This window comes from Magnolia sinica, chromosome 15, assembly GCF_029962835.1.
Source record: "Magnolia sinica isolate HGM2019 chromosome 15, MsV1, whole genome shotgun sequence".
Taxonomy (NCBI): Eukaryota; Viridiplantae; Streptophyta; class Magnoliopsida; order Magnoliales; family Magnoliaceae; genus Magnolia; species Magnolia sinica.
In genome coordinates, this window is record NC_080587.1 from 43,240,740 (window position 1) to 43,261,379 (window position 20,640).

Genomic DNA, 20,640 nt, shown 5'->3' on the forward strand with positions numbered 1-20,640 from the left:
TCAGCAGCATTTGTAATGAAATATTTTGTTCATGATGTTGCAAACTCAAGAGATAAGAGAAAGATTAGTAAGAAACATTTTGTCCCTTCTGCTGGGACTCATTCTTACAGGCAAAAAAGACCCTTTGACTCATCCCTTCTTGAAATGCTATAAGCTGTTGTATTGGTGATGCATGTTTTTTTAGCAGAATGGCAGGGGACAGTAGTAATACCACTGATCTCAGTACTAAAACAAAACAGGGAATCAGTGGGTAAGCAATACATTTTTCTCTTTGCGAATTAGAATCTACAAGGCCCTTAGTAATTAGCCTAGAGACATTTCAAACAACCTAGGCCTGATATCTAAACCAAGTACAACATACCAGAAGAATCACTGACCCATCTTTCGCTTCCTTCCAATGGCCATTAGTTCGCTGTAAGACTGCAAATTCACCCCGACATCTTCATCATATTCGATTCCAAGTTCATCCTGCAAAAGTCATATACATTTGTCAGAAACAGTATGGGACAAGTGTATGGACATGTAAGATACCTGACACATGTAAACAACCTTGAATTCTTTGAGGTCCTTAGGTGTGTTTTCGGTAATAGAATCCCATAGGTCTTTGAAAATCCTTTTACGCTTTCTCCACTGATTGATTTTCTCCGAATACTTATCTTGGACTTCTTTTCTGTCCTCCGGCTTCACCAAAGTTGTCCCTCCACGCAATTTATTGAGTTTTTCCTCCATTTCTCTGACCTGGTCAAGGATCAAATGGTTTGAACATTCTCTTAATTTTTTTTTAGTGTCATATCTTTGGTTCGGTTCGACTTTCGCTTACCTCAATTTTCAGTTTAGCTTCTTTCAGACGTATTTGCTCCAGTGTTAGGTTTGACTGCAAGGCTCGAATTTCTGTAACAGGAGCACGGATCTCATAGTTTCAAAATTCATCTGCTATTCTTGTTAAAACTTAAAAACTCGAGGGATCTCACTAAGGAGATCTTTAGCAGTGCTTCCATGCAGCTGCTGGTTTGGCATTTTTAGCAGAAACCATCCGCTCTGGGCCTAGCACCATAGAAAATGGAAAACACATCAAGCAGGTTCCCATTTTTTTCCCCACTTTTTCTTCCTTACCTTGACAGCAAGGGAAGAAAAGGTAAAAGTTGTTCTTATCTTGCTTTAAATTTAATGGGAGTGCATCCCATACCCCCTGCTGACTATGCCAACTTCCAACATCCCTAAATGGGCAGCCGAGTTGCTGTTAATGGGCTTCAAATATAAAGTTCCTATTGACTACTACAAAATAACTGATGACTTTAAAAAGGAAAATTACAAAAACAGATTTATTTTAAATCTTTTTATCCAAAAACTACCCAAATATTAAAAATGTCCTATAACATATGAACATCATGATAATTTTTCCCAAAATCTATTTTATACTTCCGTTCCTGTCTCTTTTAACTTTCATGTATAATGAAGACTTTTGACTTCTTACAGAAGGCCTTTCCATTTCTACATAATCCTGGCTGAAAATCACTATTTAAAGGTTTGCTATTCCACAGTAGTGTAGAGCCATACATGATGCATCTCAAGATGCAGGCACACATGCAAGTTCAAATAATTGTATGAGATCTGAGCTTTCCAAAAGGTTGGAAATAACGCCACTTGAAAAATCCTATACAATTTCACTCTTCATGTGGGGGCCACAATGTACGAAGCAAATTCAACAGTTTTTTTTTTTTATTATTTTGGCAAATTCAACAGTTACAAATCATTTTCAATTGTTTTGATTTGTTGTGGCCCACATCAAGTGTGAAGTAGCTGATTTTTATGCCATAATATCTAAAAAAATGTAGTTCACTTGATGTAAAGCTCAGATCTCATGCATGTCACATGCTCCCATGGGAATTACAGAAACAAAAGAAAAAAAAAAAAAAAAGGTCTCTTCTTGCAGGCTTATCGTGAGCTGGTGGATTCCAATTCAACAGTTTTTTTGTTTTGTTTTGTTTTTTTTTTTTTTTTGAAGGGTTCGAAGCAAATTCAACAGTTATAAATCCCTTTCAATTGTTTTGATTTGGTGTGGCCCACGTCAAGTGTGAAGTAGCTGATTTTTTATGCCAGAATATCTAAACAATGTAGTTCACTTGATGGAAAGCTTAGATCTCACGCATGTGTCACATGCTCCCATGGGGAATTAGAGGAAAAAAAAAGTCTCTTCTTGCAGGCTTATCATGAGCTGTTGGATTCCATCCAGTGGCTCGCATTCACTTTGCAAGGAGGAGAAGTTTTAGTAGGGAGACAACTTTCTTGTAACACCCGCCCATAGGGACCGTAGGTGGAACTGTGTGGTGCCCACCGCGATGTCCATGTGACAATCTTGGCATTGTTTATCTTCCACAATTGAAGGTCCTTTGAGCCGGATTCATCGGGTTGGGGAGCGGAGACATCAATGTATCCTACAAACCTTTCCCTTCAATATATAATTGGAAATGAAAATGCTAAAGAGGATAATTCTTTCCATCAAACTTAATGCCCAATAGCTTGCCTTTCCAAAAGCCATGCCTCACACCCACACACACATCAACCATGATGAAGAAAAGATGAAAGGGGCAGCTCAACACATGCACATGCACATATACAAAGACAGCTAGTCTTGCGGATTACGAATTGAACGCAAAAGAGGTATGAACTTGATGCATAGAGACCTCTGCCGTTCAGCGAAAGGGGAAAAAAAGAAGACGCCAGTGATGGCTGGTGTGGTGGCGATGGCGATGTGGTAGTGTGGCCATGTAGTAAATTGGGCAGATGGTGGTGTTTTAATTAGAAATGTATTTCGAAGATTGGAATATCTATATTCAATAACAATGAAAGAAATTCAATCAAAGAACACCCGTCATCATTTTATTTCATTAATCTGAATTCTTATTACATTCCTCACATTATCCTTGATTCTAAAAGAAAGTACATTTAATTAATGTAATTGAAAATAATTTGACAATGATTTCAACAGCATCTCGGCTTGTAGAGTATTCGTTGCAATGACAGAAAAGTTGTGCAGGTTTGAAACCCTTGCTTCATGCCAATATGCATGAGACACGCATACAATTTGTAATCCGTGATGAATATGCGAAAGCCACATAGCACATAGATCACTCGCGCAAGCAAATCCTATTGTGCGGTCGCGCAACAGGTTAGCTCCCTGCTTCATGCATCTTCTTTCTCTCTTTCCCCCGTGCCTCAACCCACAGGATACTTGAATTTTGAACCTCTTGATTCCGAAAGCTTCCAAATGTTTCTCTCTAGGCTCTCCGGTCTTTCTCTCTCAACTTCAAATGAGAGGGATAGAGCGTATTTATAGGCCTTTACATGTGTGAACTATCAAATCCGCGCCACAAGATAATGTTGTGCGTCCGCACAACGTATCTTTGTTGCGCGGTCATGCAATCACCTTCTTCTGTGCGACTTGGTCAGGCTTGTACTTTGCCAACTTCTTTCCCTCATTATCTATCTTAAGTTGCGCGCCTGCGCAATCCATCTCTGTTGTGTGCCCGCACAACACATTTATCTTGCGCAAGTCTTTATTTTCGTGCTCTAACAAATGCCCCCTCGATCCACCTTTGAATTTGCTTTAAAATCAAACGGAGGATCGAACCTTTATCAATGCGAAAATCTTCTCAATATCCGTTGCACGACCGCACAACTTATGTTGCGCGATCGGGTCCACACAACAGCCAGTCGAGTCAACTCTCTATATAAACCATCCACCCTTCTCGTCAATAATTCTGCTTTCTTCTTTTGTTACTGCATCTCACTATCCCTTTGTGTGACCACGCAACAGAACTCCCTTGCACAACCGCGCAATTGATCTCCATTTTGCAACCGCGCAACTCCCATTTGCCTCGACAAAAATTTCATCTCATTCTTTCTTGTTCTACTCCAATCAAATGGCAAAAGGGTAAGAGGATTTTCGGAACCTCCCAAGAACCTTCTACTCCTACTCATTAATATTCTAGGAGCCAAGGAACAAGATCACCACAAATCCTTCAATCTCCGTAGGGCAGACAATCGTCCTAGAAAACGAGTTAAAATAATGACTAGACACCCCTCTCTTTTCAATGAGCCAAGCCTTCCAATAATAGACTTCTCAGACCAAATAACTCTTTTGACCAGCCCCATCCACCAGGCCATAATCATGGGAGGTATAGAAAGACCTCCCTAGCAGGGTCACAAAGCAGCATAGGAAGATTGGTTGAAGGCCACTTCAAACATCTAAATGGGTAGCTCTAGGCCATCCAATAGAGAGACCAGTCCTCCCACTTTCACAAAGAAGAAGTCATTGAAGAGTAAGGAACAACTCCAAGAGAACATCATGGAATTCAATAAGAAGCGTCTTCAGAATACTTGGGACGACGTAAAGGTCCATCAAGAGATGATTAAATTCAACAGTCCTTTTAAGGACGAGATGGTCATCATCCCAATGAATTTGTGCCGCCATCTCTTGATCCTCCATAGCGAGCCAATGGACAGGATGACGCATAATAGGATTCTTTACACAGCCCATTGGACCATAAAGGAACCCCAAATCTTGGAGGGCTATCTAATATTGAAGGGTTTTTGGCAAAAGAATCGACAAATTTTCCTCGATACGGTTCTTGATGCCATGCTACAACCCCCACCATCTCTTCCCTACCCACTTCTTCGAGACCATGCAGCAATGCTTTCGCACCAGAGATTCCTTATGAGGTACAGAAGAATTCAGAACTTGTGACTTCTTATCTTCTCACAATTATTACAATGCTTGGGCCAGGTCAATAATTAAGAAGCACTCGGACGTTTAATCAAGATCAATCTCCTCAACGCGATCGAAGTCACATCCGATTATTTTTGCAAAGATGTGACCGTGTACAAGGGCTTCCTTAATTACTGGTGCCTGCCAACCAACTCTTTCCATCTTCCTCTCAACAAAGTCAGCATCACGCTATGAGATCTTCATAGGATGGTTGGTCTTCCAATAACGAGTTGTTTCTTCGACGAATGCGTGCCAACAAATGAGGAATTTGCACATTTTTCTCCCACCAATCTGCAGCCAAAGGTTTCAAAAACTGCCACCGAGCTCTTTAGAGAAATGACGAAGTTTCCTAACATCCACAAAGTCCCACACCTCATCTGGGTAGTGCATTTTACGAGAGACCTTTGGTACGTTCCTTGTCTTTCTTCGCTCTGCTTAGATCTTTCATGAACTTCTTCATTATCTCTTAATAACTATACCTCTTTTGGCCTTGCAGCTTTGCGGGAAACCATACACAGAAGCTAATCGGCCTTAAGACAAAAGATCAAGGGGCCAACAGAGTATAATGCATCTGGTGAGCTAACTGCTTTCCTAGCTTACTGGCTTAGCCAGGTGGTGCTACCCAACTCAAAATGGGTCGATGCCATCAAACCCACCTTAGTCGTGGTTGCTGGAGCAATGGCAGATGGTAGAAAGTATTCCCTGGCTCCTCCAATCCTTTGCTCGATATATCCCACCTTCGACGATGTGGCCACTCACTACAAGAGCCCGGCATTCGGAGCGTCTTCGGCCTATGCACCCTGGCATTACTTTGTAGGGTGGCTGGGCATATATTTCCTGTGGACTTATGATGAACCAGAAAAGGCATGCGTGAATCTGGACCACCTCCCACTCTGGCACTATCAAATGCGGAAGATGATCAAGAAGACATACGATTAGGTGGTGGACAAGATCGAGAGGACAGAGTCCATTACTTTTTTCCAGTTCCCATTTTCCAATATCTTTGAAGATAGAGATACCATTGACGATGACTCACTATCTCCGAGTGAATGTATCTTCTTTATATGTATCAGATCCAGCAACCTCCCTTTGAGGAAGGGTATCGAATTTTGGTGCGAACCCTACTACCCTTGTAGATTCGCACGCTATTAAATTTTTGGAAATCTAGATATTTGAAGTTTGCGGGAAATGGTATGTCTTCAATTTCGCGGGGGTAGGGCGTTTGAAACCGGAATCTTCCTCTATGCTCTGTCTCTTTCCATACGAATAACCTGAGCCACTACCTGTCAGATTTCATCTTAGGTCACAATGCAAGCAGTGGGCACTGATCCGTGCGACCCTGCCCTCTGCGGCTATGACCCTTCTGCTTGCTATTCATTGCCATTCGCAACAACCATCATCGGAGGGGCAGTAACCTGAGCCACGTTGTGGGATAACGTCACCAACGCCTCTCTAAGGTTTCTATACTCTTCCATTAATATTGTTTGTGTACATGCCATCTCGGCTAAATGCTCGTCCGTGGACAACGGTTGGGTCTAACTAGTTCCTGCCATGAAAATTGTGGCCTTCCCACTTCTTGACTGCCCTAATGCCAAAAGGGAGAGAGAAATGGTTGTAATAGGGGATCTCAGAGAAAATAACCCGCTAGTCGACTCGATATTGTCCTTCTGTGGTCCTAGGGATTTTATCGGTCCTGAACAGGAGGTGCCTAGTGCTGACGCTTGTGGCAAAGTCATTGCAATAGACCTGGGGGAAGACGGCCTATTTGTCAAAGCAACTTTCCCTTTTTCTTTTTAGGTACGTGGCAAAGCTATGACCAGTAGGGCGGGGAAGTCGTGCACGGCAAAGAGAGTTATTTCGGCCTCTCTAGTATAGAGCAGGGGCGAGGCTAGCGCGGGATTGCGTTTCACAATGTTGCGTGTAATTGACTCTTTTACTGTCTACAACGGAATTGGGCCTCTCGCTAGAGGGGATCAAGTCTTCTATCTCATGGACGTCACTATTGTCCATTCCTCATCATCCTTTTGCGTCTGTTTCCAGTCACAGCTGACCTGGCTTTCCCCGATATCCTTTCCGGTGGCAGTTAAACATTGCCAGCATAATCCACAGAGAACCCGTTGGGCATGAAATAGACGATTACGTTGACCGGAAGAGAAGACATCGCGATTATGTAAGAGCGAAATACTTGAATTCTAAAACAGGCTATTAGTTATTCGGATTGAATCAAACTGCACTTTGTTTCATATATGAAGGGGGGAATGTTCCTGTCGAGAGTCGCCATTATAGCGCCCTTTGATAATGAGTACCCTTTGATTGTTCTATCGTTAGTATTAAATATAAACATTCCAACCAAAGATTCTGTGTTTGATCCCTAGCAGAGTCGTCATTTTATTTCAATCAGAAACATATTTCGGAGATTGGAATATCTATATTCAATAATAACGAAAGAAATTCAATCAAAGAATACTCGTCATCATTTTATTTCATTAATATGAATTCTTATTATATTCCTCTCACTGCCTTTAATTCTAAAATAAAGTACATTTAATTAACGTAATTGAAAATAAATCAACAATGATTTCAACAACATCTCGGCTTGTAGAGTATCCGTCGCAATGACAGAAAAGTTGTGCGGGTTTGATACCCTTGCTTCACGCCAGTATACATGAGATGCGCATAAGATTTATAATCCATGACGAATTTGCGAAAGCCACATAGCACATAGGTCATTTGGGACCTCAATTGCACGGTCACACAAGCAAATCCTATTGCGCGGTCGCGCAACAGTTGGCTCCATGCTTCCTGCATCTTCTTTCTCCCTTTCTCCGGTGCTTTAACCTGCGGCATACATGAATTGTGAACATCTTGATTTCGAAAGCTTCCAAATGTTTCTCTCTAAGCTCTCTGATCTTCAAATGCGATGGAGAGGAGGTATTTATAGGCCTTTACACGTGAGCTATCAAATCTGTGCAATAAGATGTTGCAATGCCGCACAACGTATCTTTGTTGCACTGTTGTGCAATCACCCTCTTTTGTGTGACTTGATCAAGCTTGTGCTTTGCCAGCTTCTCTCTTACTATGTCTTAAGTTGCGCGCCCGTGCAGTCCATCTTTGTTGTGCGGCCACGCAACACGGTTATCTTGCGCAAGTCTTGATTTTTGTGCTCCAACAGGTGGTGGTAGATATGGTGGAGGTCTCGAGTCAAATTCAAGTGGTGGCAATGGTGGTAGTGATGGGTAGATGTGACGGTAGAGATAATGGTCTTAGGTCGGATTCAAGTGGTCCAACCAGAGAAGATGAGTGTTGAGGGTTGGATTCGGAAGGTTGAATTTGGCTGATGAGGGTTTGGTGAGAGTAGTGCCGATGGAGATGGTATATTCTTGTGTGTAAGGGTTGTGTTAGATCTAGTGAAGATGGTGCAAAGCCAGCAAGCAAAGGAGTGGACAGAGACAATGAGGGTTGGTGCATTAGTCAACGACAGTGGGTGGCTAGTTGCAGTAGATTTGATGGTGATGTGGCAGGCATCGTGGTGATGGTGATGAAGATGGTGATGGCTTCAAGTCGGGCTTGGTTTAGGGCAAAGATGGGTTCTTTAGTAGTGGAAATGTGGTGGTGATGTAGGACATGAAAATTAAATATGATATGCAAGATCTCAAGCTTTAGATCATACCAATTTTAAACAATCACAATATTCCATGTCCCACATATGTTCAAACATTTAACAAGGGGAATCTATGGGGGTCCAAGCCTATACACGTTTAGGGCTAGATCAAGTAAAATTATAAACCAAACAATGCCCAAAGGAGTGTAAGATTCATCCATCCTTGCAAAGGATTGTTCCCCAATTTAAGAGATTCACCATGTTTCAATTTGGAGAAAGTCTAGGGTTTGCAAAAGTTGCAAAAACTTAGAATTTTGGATTATCTAGGGTTAGGGATAGGGATTTAAGGCAAGAGAGGAGTGAAATAGGAATTTTGGATTATCTAGGGTTAAGGATAGGGATTTAAGGCAAGAGATGAGTGAAATAGGAGAGAGAGAATAACCTGAGACAGTCCACACGTGTAGACAGCAGCCCAGCCGAGACGCACGTGCGTGGGTTCCTATCCACACATGTGTGGGGCCCACGAAACTAGAAACGGTCAGCTAGGGGTTGTGGGGCAAGGGAGGTCCACCCTCACGCCAAGTTTCACGTCAATCCGCGGTCCAGTGTGTGCGTGGTGCTCCGCCAAAGTTTCGTCCCCCTGGTGGGCCAGAATCTAAAAATCTGTTGTAAAGGAGAATTTGGGTGTAAAGAAAAGATAAATCTAAAGATGGGAAGGTTGTGGGAGATGATAGGTGTAGGGACGATTTGGGATGGTTGTGGCTTCGCACTACGGTAGTTAGCCCTTCGAGGAATGGAGGGTTTTGCACCCAATTAGCTTCTTCAACTTCGAGGAATAGAGAAGAAAAAACGTAAAATTTTATTCATTAACTTCAATAATAAAAACCTACATGGGGTTGCCTATTTATAAGAAAACCCTAAACCCCAAAAGCTACACCATGTGCGCACACCATTACTTAGAGACGAAGTAACAAAAATAACAACTAATCAACACAATCAAAACCGTTCATGATGTTTCTAATAACAACAATAACCAAAACTCAAAATCCTATATCATTTAGGGTAGTGGGCCACGATCATGAGATCCAATGGTGGAATCCCTTTGCTGATCGAGTCCAATCCAATGCTCCATAGCATAGCCCCCTAACTAAGAGGTCCTCCATAGATGTTGTTGTCGATCCAAATCGATAGTGAGGCCTTCCTCCTCCTTGAGTACGTGCGTAAGGTGGAGGGCGTGCGCGTGCGCATAATGTCCCCATCAACTCTCCCCGGCTATAAAGATTTCGCCACTGGTAAACAAAACTCATGAACCACTCCAAGATGTCAGGATCAAGTCTCTGAAGCTCTTCCTCGGTGAGCCACGCAGTATCTTAAGTTAGGTGTGACTTTCACTTGACCAAGAACTTTTGAAATCCGCCGTCCGATGTCGATACTATCTGATGGTCCAAAATATCCTCTATCTCCTCTCTGGGTGTGGGAAGGGTAGGTATGGGAGGTAGAGGCTGGGAAGATGGGTCGAGAAAAGGCCATGAATTAAGGGAAAGGTATAGGGAATCAGGATGGTTCGATGCAAGGCTGGACAATGTACAGTGGTCCCCTGAAATGCAACTAGATCTTCCACATTGAATGAGGAACTAATTCCCATGGAAGGTGGAAGATCTACCACATACGCGTTGAGACCGTTTCGTTTTATAATTTTGAATGGTCTAGCATTACGCACGTGTAATTTACGAACGGCTTCCTGAGGGTACCGATCTGTCCTAATGTGGACCATCATAGAATCCCCTACATTAAATTCCTTGAATCGTTTATGTTGGTTTGTAAAAATTTTATAATGTTCATTACTAGTATTGATCTTTCGCCTGATTTCTTAATGCAATGAATGAATGTGATGTGCAAAAGACTCTACAGACTCTGATGACCTATGGGACAGGGACATAGGGACAAGATCAATAGGCTTCCTAGGAACAGCATCACACCAAAGTGTGGCTTTATATAATCTAAACTGAATAGGAACAAGACAACGATGCGAGACTAGACTAGAAGTTTCATCAACTCAAGACACTCTATAGGGTTGAGGATGGGCTTCATGCTTCAAGCCCAAATGGCTCACAGTGCCAGTTGATGTCACGTTGGTACAACTACAACTATCCACGATCATCTTGCAACTCTTATCACCACATTTTGCATGAGTATAAAGGGTCGTGTTGCGGCGCCAATCATCGATATTCTTTGCTTGTGCAAAGGTGCAACACACAACTACAAGGGTCGCGGACTCTTGCACTCCCTCTTCCTCATCACTAAGGGTTTCTGCTGGCTCATATTCTTCCTCCTCACCGTCACATTCTGGGTGCACTACTTCCACTTGCCCATCAATAAAGAACACCTTGATGCCCTCTCTCGTGCCACACTGGTGGGCAAAGTGACCAAACCCTTGACATCTAAAACACCTAGTCGCATCACTTTTGCACGAGCTAGACCCGACAACTCCTTTACCCTTATCATCCTTGGGCCTAGATTAAACATTACTGGAAGGCTTGTATTGATATCCAGTATTAGGCTTAGCCCCAGAAGGGTTGGCCTTAGCGCCAGAATCGCGAGGCTCAAACCGCCTTTCCATAGGTGTTTTGAGGTATCGCTCGACCTCCAACACTACTTGATACATTTGTTCAAGAGTGTCTATGTCCTTGGCGAGTAACTCTCCTAATGTCAGAATGGAGGCCCGTCTTAAATCGAACAAGAGTGAGTATGGGATCTTCATCAACTTCACACCGGGTCAAGTACTCTTCAAACTTCTCAATGTATTCAGCCACACTCATAGAACCTTGTCGAAGAGACTATCATTCTTCAACCAACCTCAAGTGATAGGAGAAAGGGAGGTAATTTTCCTTAAAAATTTCTTTCATTTCTCCCCAATGGACTATTGGGAGCTCCCTCGACCTTTCTTTCTTTCGCTCCACTATAGCCCAAAACCTCTTTGCTTGGCCCACAAGCTTCATCTTGGCAAATTGGACTCGACGAGCATCCGACATGTCGTACCACTCAAAATAATAGTCTATATCCGCTATCCAATCTAGAAAAGCTTTAGGGTCCAAGTGGCCATCAAACGTAGGGGCATCTACTCTAACTCCCTAAAGGAGTCGCGCATCTGGGTCATAGTGATAATGATGCCCATTGCGGGGTGGGTGCACGCCCATAACCAATTCCTTGGCCGCTTCCATTCCTTTGTCTATCCTCCTGACCACCTGCCTGAGATTGGGCATCTTCCCCAATGGTGGGGTTTACCTAGGCGGAGGTCTCTAGTTAGGTAACGTGCACATTAAGCTATTCAAAGCGTTGGTCAATACATTATTCCAATCGCCTACCCAAAGACTCAAACTGATGGGTTATGTTGTTCATTAACCCTTGCAATTGCTCCATGTTTAGTGTAGGGTGCAAGCCAAAACCACGACCAATACGTGTGGGCATACAACTACTCACTCAACTCAAAGACCCTCTAATACAACTATATGCGCCTAAATGGGACTAAATGATCCTATAGGACTATATGAGGGAAACTACACAACGCTACTAAAATTTCAAGAACATAACTACCCAAATAGTTCGTTAACAGAAAATTCAGCCATGAAAATTGGGAATTTTCTGACAACGGAAAATTCAGCAGTCCATGTTGTGAATGATGGGTCCTAAACAGCCCTATATGATGAGACTTGATGCAAAATAGACATGAATAGACTAAACCCTAAACATGCAATGCATTCCCCTATGAAAACCCTAAGCTCTGATACCAAATTTGAAGTAGGACATGAAAATAAAATATGATATGCAAGATCTCAAGCTTTAGATCATACCAATTTTAAATAATCACAATATTCCACGTCCCACATAAGTTCAAACATTCAACAAGGGGAATCTATGGGGGTCCAAGCCCATACACGATTAGGGATGGATCAAGTAAAATTATAAACCAAACAATGCCCAAAGGAGCTTAAGATTCATCCATCCTTGCAAAGGATTGTTTCCCAATTCAAGAGATTCACCATGTTTCAATTTGGAGAAAGTCTAGGGTTTGCAAAAGTTGGAAAAACTTGGAATTTGAGATTATCTAATGTTAGGGTTAGGGTTAGGGATTTAACGCAAGAGAGGAGTGAAATAGGAGAGAGAATAACCTGAGACAGTCCACATGTGTTAACAGCAGCCCAGCCCAGACACACGTGAGTGGGTTCCTATCGAAACTAGAAACGGTCATCTAGGGGTTGGTCGGCCAGGGGAGGTCCGCCCTCATACCAAGTTTCACGTTGATCCGCGGTCCAGTGTGTGCATGGTGGTCCGCCGAAGTTTCAGCCCCTTGGTGAGCCAGAATCTGAAAATCTGCTGTAAAAGAGAATTTGGGTGTAAAGAAAAGATAAATCTGAAGATGGGAAGGTTGTGGGAGATGATGGATGTGGGGACGATTTGGGATGGTTGTGGCTTCGCACCACGGTAGTTAGCCCTTCGAGGAAGGGAGGGTTTCGCACCCAATTAGCTTCTTCAACTCCGAGGAATAGAGAAGAAGAAACGTAAAATTTTATTAATAAACTTAAATAATAAAAAACCTACATAGGGTTGCCTATTTATAAGAAACCCTAAAGCCCAAAAGCCGTACCATGTGCGCACACCATTACTTGGAGACGAAGTAACAAAAATAACAACTAATCAACGCCATCAAAACCGTTCATGATGTTTCTAATAACAACAATAACCAAAACTCAAAATCCTAGATCATCTAGGGTAGTGGGCCACAATCATGAGAACCAATGGTGGAATCCCTATGATGATCGAGTTCACTCCAATGCTCCATAGCACGGCCCCCTAACCAAGAGGTCCTCTATAGATGTCGTCATCGATCCAGATCGATAGTAGGGCCTTCTTCCTTGAGTACGTGCGTAGGGTGGGGGGCGTGGGCGTGCGCATAATGTCCCCATCAGGTGGTGGGTTGAAGATTGGTTGCCGAAGAAGACAATCATGAGTGGTAGTGCTATTGATCGGAAAAAATGGATGGTTAATGGATTGAGTCTGGTATGTGATAAGGTCGGTCGACAATAATGATGATGGTGGTGCTAACATGCCCTTTGAATGGTGGTTCAGATGGTTGCAACAAATGTGTTCGGTCAAGCAGCAACAGTTGTGTCAAGTCAAGATGATGGTGGTGGTGCGGGGCCTGGATGACAATGGTGATGGTGGGTTATTGTTGTAACAAGGATGCAAGTCGGGGATGGTGGGGATGATGGTGGTGCCAAGTCGAGACTGCAAGGCCCAAATTTGATTAAAACAAATTTAAAAATGGATCAGTGGGCCAAAACGGGATGGAGTTTGGGACGATGGATTTTAACAATTAATGGCCCAAATTTATCGCTCTGATACCATGTCAATATGACAATGGATACCATAAAGCTGGGAGAAATTTGTGTATTATTTATAAACCCCAACATGGGTTTACATAAATGAAACATACAAAATCTCTAGCTAATCTCTAGCTAATTATGTACCATGTATAAAATATTCTACGCCTAACAAATCTAATCAATGATATATTAATAAGTTAATAAATAATCTTTGTGAGACAACTTTGCTTGTCTCTACAATCCAACCACATTAAGTGCCGCCAAAACATAATCTAGCCATTGAAGTGTTGCCGGATCAACATCCAACCACTGGAAGTGCTGCCAGATCGTCATCCAACCACAAGAAGTGTTGCTAGAACATCATCCAACCATCGAAACTGCTACAAGAATATCCTCAAGTCATCAAAGGTGTTTTCAATTCATATCCCAACCATCACAGTCATCGGAAGTTCAATCAACATCTTCCAAAGTCCCCGAAATCATCAAAAAGCTTGGCTTGTATGATATACACACTCCAACTTGAGGGAGAGTGTTCAGAGTATACAAACTTGTGAGTACATATAAGAATGCAAAGTGTTTTCATGCTCCGCAATTCGCCCCATATGGTGTATATCTTTTAAGATTAGATATTGATTGGTAGTATTTTTAATCGGGCTTATCAACTATAACAAATGGTCTATAAATAAGAGCTAGTAGATGGCAAGAGAGATGAAGAAAATATTCCCCCCTTCCCTTTTCTTCCTCACCATGTCTTCCACAATGTACTCTTGAGTTTAATATTGATGATCCAAGAATTTATTTGATAGGAGTCCCCTTGGATTGGGCATACCCAAAAACACTTTAAGTGAATATTTCAACCCATTAATTATACAAAGGCTATGGTGATTGTTCATTTTCAAAGCAAAAGAGCCAAAATATCAAAGTTTTGAAATAATCCAAGTTAGAGCTTTTGTTTGTTGCCTTTCCACTATTCAAAGTGAGACTTATCACATAAACGGTTTGGATCATTTGAAGACGACACAGATCTAAAGGCTAAAGTCCTGACATATCGTATTGCAATATATCAGGATGTATTCCAACAAAGGCAATAATGGTTTGTGGGTTTCTCGCTGGGTTACGTTTGCTAACCAAGAGCCACATGGGATGGCACTTTCATAAGATCCACCCCATCCATCAAGTGCATTGCCTCATGTTCACCATGGAACCCAAAATCATGATGAACCGACACTGAGGTGGGTCACACCCTAGGAAACAGTTGGGATGGACACCCACCATTAGTTTTGTGTAGGTCCACCGTGGTGTTTATATACCATACAGTCCATTCATCTGATATGCCTCATCAGGATGAAAGAATTACCCAAAAATCACAGTGAATTTAGATGTTTTAGGTATAATTTTATGGGGTGGCCCACCTAAACATTGAATCAGCCTGATTTTTTAGATAAAGGCCAAAAGTTAGTGTAGCACCTGATCGACGGGTCAATTGCATGCACGTTAAGTCATTAATGAGCTTAAAAAAGGGGTTCTGGTGATTTTTGAAACAAAAAGGGTCCTGTAAACAGGGCAAAATCATCATTATACATGAAAGTTAACAGAGATGGGAACTGAAGTATCAAGAGGTACATTTTAGTAAATCTTTTCAGGATGTTTGTGTTTTAGGAAATTTTTAGTATTTGAATAGTTTTTGGATAACAAAATTAAGAACAAATCCATTTAGGTAATTCTCTTAAAAGAAAGGAAGAAAGAACATACCTGCTTCTACCTCACCTATTACCTTCTTTTGATCTTCCAACTCCTCTTGCAATTTGCTATTGTCTTTTTTCATCTGATCAAGCTCTTCGCTGTTGGGAATGTCGAATTGATCTTGCCGAGCAAGGTATATCTTCTGTTTACCATACTCCTTGAATGAAATATGTCCACTATCAGATAGAGTGTCCAATGCTTTCTGGACAGCAGTCTTTTTAAGGCTGAACTTTTGCAAAGCATCGGCAACATTTTGTGAATTCAGTGGTCTATTTTGCTGTGAAAAGGAAAGAGGTGTTAAATCAAAATAGGAATGCAAATTAAATGAATCAGCGCATGATATAAACAAGAGATACCAGTAATTTGAGATTCTGCAGTGGTGCAAGAGAAACTCAACAGCATGATTAGAAGGAGAAATTATAGTCAGCATGGTGTACTCAGGTTTTCGGTTTTTACGAGCAGAGCCCCCCATCAGTTACTGATCCAGACCATGGGTCTGTTAGGTCCACCATGGATGGACCACATCGAAACAACTCCTCTATAGGAAAATCCTAGCCTGTTAATTTGGATGATCAAGAAGAAGAATACAACAACTGGAAAAAGGACTAAGATTGGTGGTCAAAATCTTCCTATCCCAGGGATATTTGGGGCATGCTCTATCCATGCTAAAATTGCACCAGACCAACAGTCTGGATGATGGAACGATGCGCCCTTTTGGTACTAACTGAAAATCCAAGGATAATGTGCCTGTCTTTGGATCAAGAAGCATGGTTAAAAAGAGAAATAGGAAGCCTGGATAGGGCAACCAGCAGGTTGATTTTAATGGGCACAACAAAAATACTGCAGATAATTAATAAAAAGACAGCTAATACACAGTGACATAGAAATATAGACTTTAAAATAAGTCTAGTTCTCTTGATGTAGTTCAGGAGCTTTCTTGATGTAGTCTTTTCCTGTGTAAAAGATTAATGAATGTATATACTTTTCTCAATCTATTGACTCAAACTTGATAGATAACAAGCTTTACCAATTGTTTCTTTCTTTCTTAGGTTTGATTATGCTAATTGTTAACCTTTGTTCCAAGTTGTGCCTGGTTAGGATGCTCCGGCTTGAGGGGGAGTGTTGAAAGGTTGATAGTTTAATAAGGCCTATATGGGGCCAAGTCCATATAAAAAGGCCCATACGGCTCATTCACAAGTCCATGTAATAAGGCACATAGGATCCATTAACATTTTTACTATTATAAATAAAATTAGAGAGCTAGAATTTCAATACACCCTAAGCATCTCATGTTCTTGCTACCTCTCTCCTCTCTTGCTCTCATTGTTTCTCTCTTCCATCTATCTTCTCCTTCTTTCTTCTTCTTCTTCTTCTTATTGTAGCTTCTCATAGGCCCTCGACATTAGCACCATGTGGCTGTTTAACATAGTATCATAGCCTAAGTGCTCCTAGGGTTTCTTCTTCTTCTTCTTCTTCTTCTTCTTCTTCTTTTAGGGTTTCTTGTTCTTTTCTCTTTTCTTCTTTTCCCTTCATTTTTTCCCTTATTCTTCTTCAATTCTTTTTTGAAGATTTTTCTGGACTTACAGATTTTTGTATTGCCTTGACTAGAGTTTGCTGGATTTTCTCCTATGGAAGCAGATTTTTGTGTTGACTTAGCTAGGGTTTGATGGATTTTTCCTGTTGAAGCAATTTTATTTTTTTTTATGTTGCCTTGGCTAGTGTTTGCTAGATTTTTTTCTGTTTAAGCATATTTTTTGTGTTGCATTGGCTAGGGTGTTTACTGATTTTTTCTATTAGAGTAGATTTTTTTTTTTTGGTGTTTCGCTCCCTAATCCTTGATGGTTCTCCTCTTTCCGTCCTTTTTCTTTTTCTTTCCTTCTTTTTTCTCTTCTTCTTCTTCCTCTTAACTCTATGAGTTTTATTCTTCGAATCTTTCTCATCAAGTGATGTTTCCCTTCCTTTCCTACATAATCTTCTTTTCTTTCTTTCCTCTCCACGCCTTCCTTCGACGACTTAGCAGCTTCTTCATTTCAAGCTTTCATTGCCAAGATGTGTGATGTTACTAATATTTATTTAGGCCAATTGGCCCAACTCATTTATGTACTGGGTACTTGGCCTGGATCCATTTATGCATCAGACAATTGGTTCAGGCTTGTGTAGACTAATGTTTTCCTTATCGTTATCATGTTATGTATTGTACCCTTGGATACAGATACATATCGGTTATTGCATAAGATATATCAGGTGTATTGCATAATGTATCATTGTTGTTCGGAAACATGATAAAACATTAGGAAATTGGTTGGATTTTTCAATGAAACTTCAAATGTGACCAATATTTATTCGACGTAGTTGACCCAACTCGTTAATGTAACAAGTACTTTGGCCCAAACCCATTTATGCACCAGACAGTTGGTTTGGGCTTCTTTGGAATGTTTTCCTTATTGTTATCACGTAATGTATCGCACCCATGGGATACAGATACATATCAGTTATCGCATGGGATATATCAATTGTATCGTATAAAGTATCGTTGTAGTTGGGAAACATGGGGAAACATTGGGAAATTGGTCTTATTTTTCAATGAAACTTCAAGTATTGTTAAAAAAGACATCAATACACACTTAGAAATCAAAACATACAAAAAACAACTGCACATAATAGGTTTCCTTTGTATGGGGTCCTAATCTATGCACTGTCCAACTGAACTAATGCAAGTATATTCAAAGTCTATTTGAGTAATTTATAAACGTAAGAAAACATGCACGGAAACAAAAGCAATACATTTAAAAGCATAGGTTTGCTCCCTATAGGTGAGGGTTTGATTCCCCTCCTTGGCTTTACCCGATACACGTGGTTGTGGGTGATTGCGTGTATCCACAGGGATTAGTCTCACTTCAAAAAAAGAGGTGGGGACACCCTGTCTTTAAAAAAAAAAAAAAAAAAAAAAAACATTTAAAAGCAAAAGAAGTAGAAAACTAGAAATATACCTATGAATAATGTGTGTGGTTGTGGCTCAAACCCACATAGAACTGTCAGTAGCTCAAAATTATGATCTCCATCTCAACGGGACTGAGCATAGTACTATTGCTTCACAAACCAACAATATTATACCCACGTCATAGTAGAATGATGTCAGTGAAGATACTCCCCAACATAACGCTAGAACTCATCCTCTCCGATTTGAGAAAATTTGTAGAAATCCCGAATTTCCCCAATTTTTCGCAAATCCACCCATCTTGTCCCAAAACCCAAAATTGGAGTGTATGTGATAATGATTTAATCAAACATTCCTGAATACTCTAAAAAGGGGGCCAATTGACCATTAATCGAAGTGGAATTTCAAAAAAACAAACTGACAATTTTAATTAAAAAATATTTTTTTCTAAAAATCCTCAAATTACCAAGAATCACTAGATCAAGTTACATACATGTTTGATTTTGTGTTTAGACACAGATTGCAACCAATTTACGAGAAATTGAAAGTTTTCAATTTTTCTCAATTTTCTGCAACTTAGCCCATCTCCCCCAAAACTCAAAATTGAAACTCCAAATCCATGATTTTTAAAGCAAAGTAAGAAGAATCATGGATTTGTAACCATTTGACACTAATTTAACATGATTTACAGCAAAAAACATGGATTGAAAATCGAAAATTCTCACTGGATTGAACGGGTAAGATATATTAACACTACCTGTGCATTTCGTATCACATAGGTGTGAGACAAAATATATCGTGGGATATCTCGGCCGATATCATCAATATTGGAAACGTTGGTTTGGACTGGGTGAATGTCCCAGCCTTGGCTCAGACTTATGATTGTATTGGGCTTGTTTACTTTAAGCAATTGGCTCAAACTCGTTTATATTTGGCAGTTAGTCCATTCTTATTTGTTTCGGATAGTTGTTGAAGTTATGATTGTATTAGGTAGTTGGCCCATCCTTGGTTGAGCTGGATAGTTGATCCAGACTCATCATTTATATTGGACAATTGGTCTATTCTTATTTGTTCTAGATAGTTGTTAGGACTTATGATTGTGTTGGGCGGTTGGCCCAGCCTTGGTTGAGTTGGATAGTTGATCCAAACTCGTGCCAGATTTTTGTTCCAGTGGCTCACATCACTGAAGTTACAGAAGTGTCTACTCGCCTGAAAATACTGGTGTTCTCATCCCCTACGCTTCTCATCCACTCATTCACCTCTCGTCACAGCTAGCACTACTCATCTCCATAACCACGTTACTTTTTTTACTTTATTTTCTTTTTTATTTTTTGGCTTTTAAGAAATCTCTTATTTGCCTCTCCAAACTCAAGTTTCTATTTTTAGAGCACCTGGAATTTGAGGGGGATGCTAGAGAAGAATTTCTTTCTATCTTAGGCTTGATTATGTTAGCCCTTATTCCAAGTTGAGCCTCATTAGGACGCTCTAGCTTAAGGGGAAGTGTTGAAAGGTTGACAATTAAACAAGTTAGCCCAGGGTGTGTGTTGAGTGTCAAATATTGCATATTTCCCCCTATTTATTCCTTGGTTTTATGAATATGATAGTGCTTAATCAATCTATTTCTACATGTTTTGAGAGCTCAATGTGAAAAGGATCTTAAAAGCATGGATTTGATGCTCAAAAGATTACCAAGTGAAGACTTGGAGATTTAGAGATCATTAATGAAGAATTTATATGCTAAAGATCCAAGAAAACCAAATGCAAAGGATGGAGAAAAAATTGGCAAAATCACAAGTCAAACAGAATTTTAAAAAAATAAAAAAAATAAAAAAAAAATAGACTATTCGGTCCGACCAAAAGTGCACAAAGCAGTCTAACGGGAAATCGTGATTTTCAGTCTTAATTCGGTCTCACCGAAGCCAACTTCGGTCCTACCTAAGACAGCTTAGGTGGGACCTAAATTTGACAGATTCTGCACAAATTTTTTAGATGCAACTTCGATGCGACCGAAGGGTAACATAAGTGTGTAAATCCAAGGTTGGTTTGCGAATTCTCCAAGACTGTGCGAAAGTTAGAGTTCCACAACTATAAATAGGAGTCCCTACGTCGTTCGAAATCATCTTTTGGGGTTTGGAAAGGGAGAGAAGGCCTAGGTGGAGTGCCGACAACGTTCTTCCACTTCGATTTCTTCACAGGTTCTAGTTGA

General features: G+C 40.8%; 1 protein-coding gene across 4 annotated transcripts in view; it reads right to left on the reverse strand.

The window, feature by feature from the left end:
* Positions 1-20,640, reverse strand: part of LOC131227890 (homologous-pairing protein 2 homolog) — a 70,321-nt gene that overhangs the window by 21,010 nt on the left and 28,671 nt on the right. For 3 of the 4 annotated variants that reach the window (XM_058223719.1, XM_058223718.1, XM_058223720.1), the window contains exons 3-6: positions 15,506-15,773; positions 821-891; positions 550-738; positions 362-468 (exon numbers count right to left, since the gene is read on the reverse strand). In XM_058223719.1, the coding sequence (XP_058079702.1) occupies positions 370-468; positions 550-738; positions 821-891; positions 15,506-15,773 (627 nt within the window). In that variant the 3' untranslated portion in view covers positions 362-369. Of the gene's footprint in view, positions 1-53; positions 469-549; positions 739-820; positions 892-15,505; positions 15,774-20,640 lie in introns of those variants that run through there. The other variant, XM_058223717.1, reaches the window with a different exon arrangement.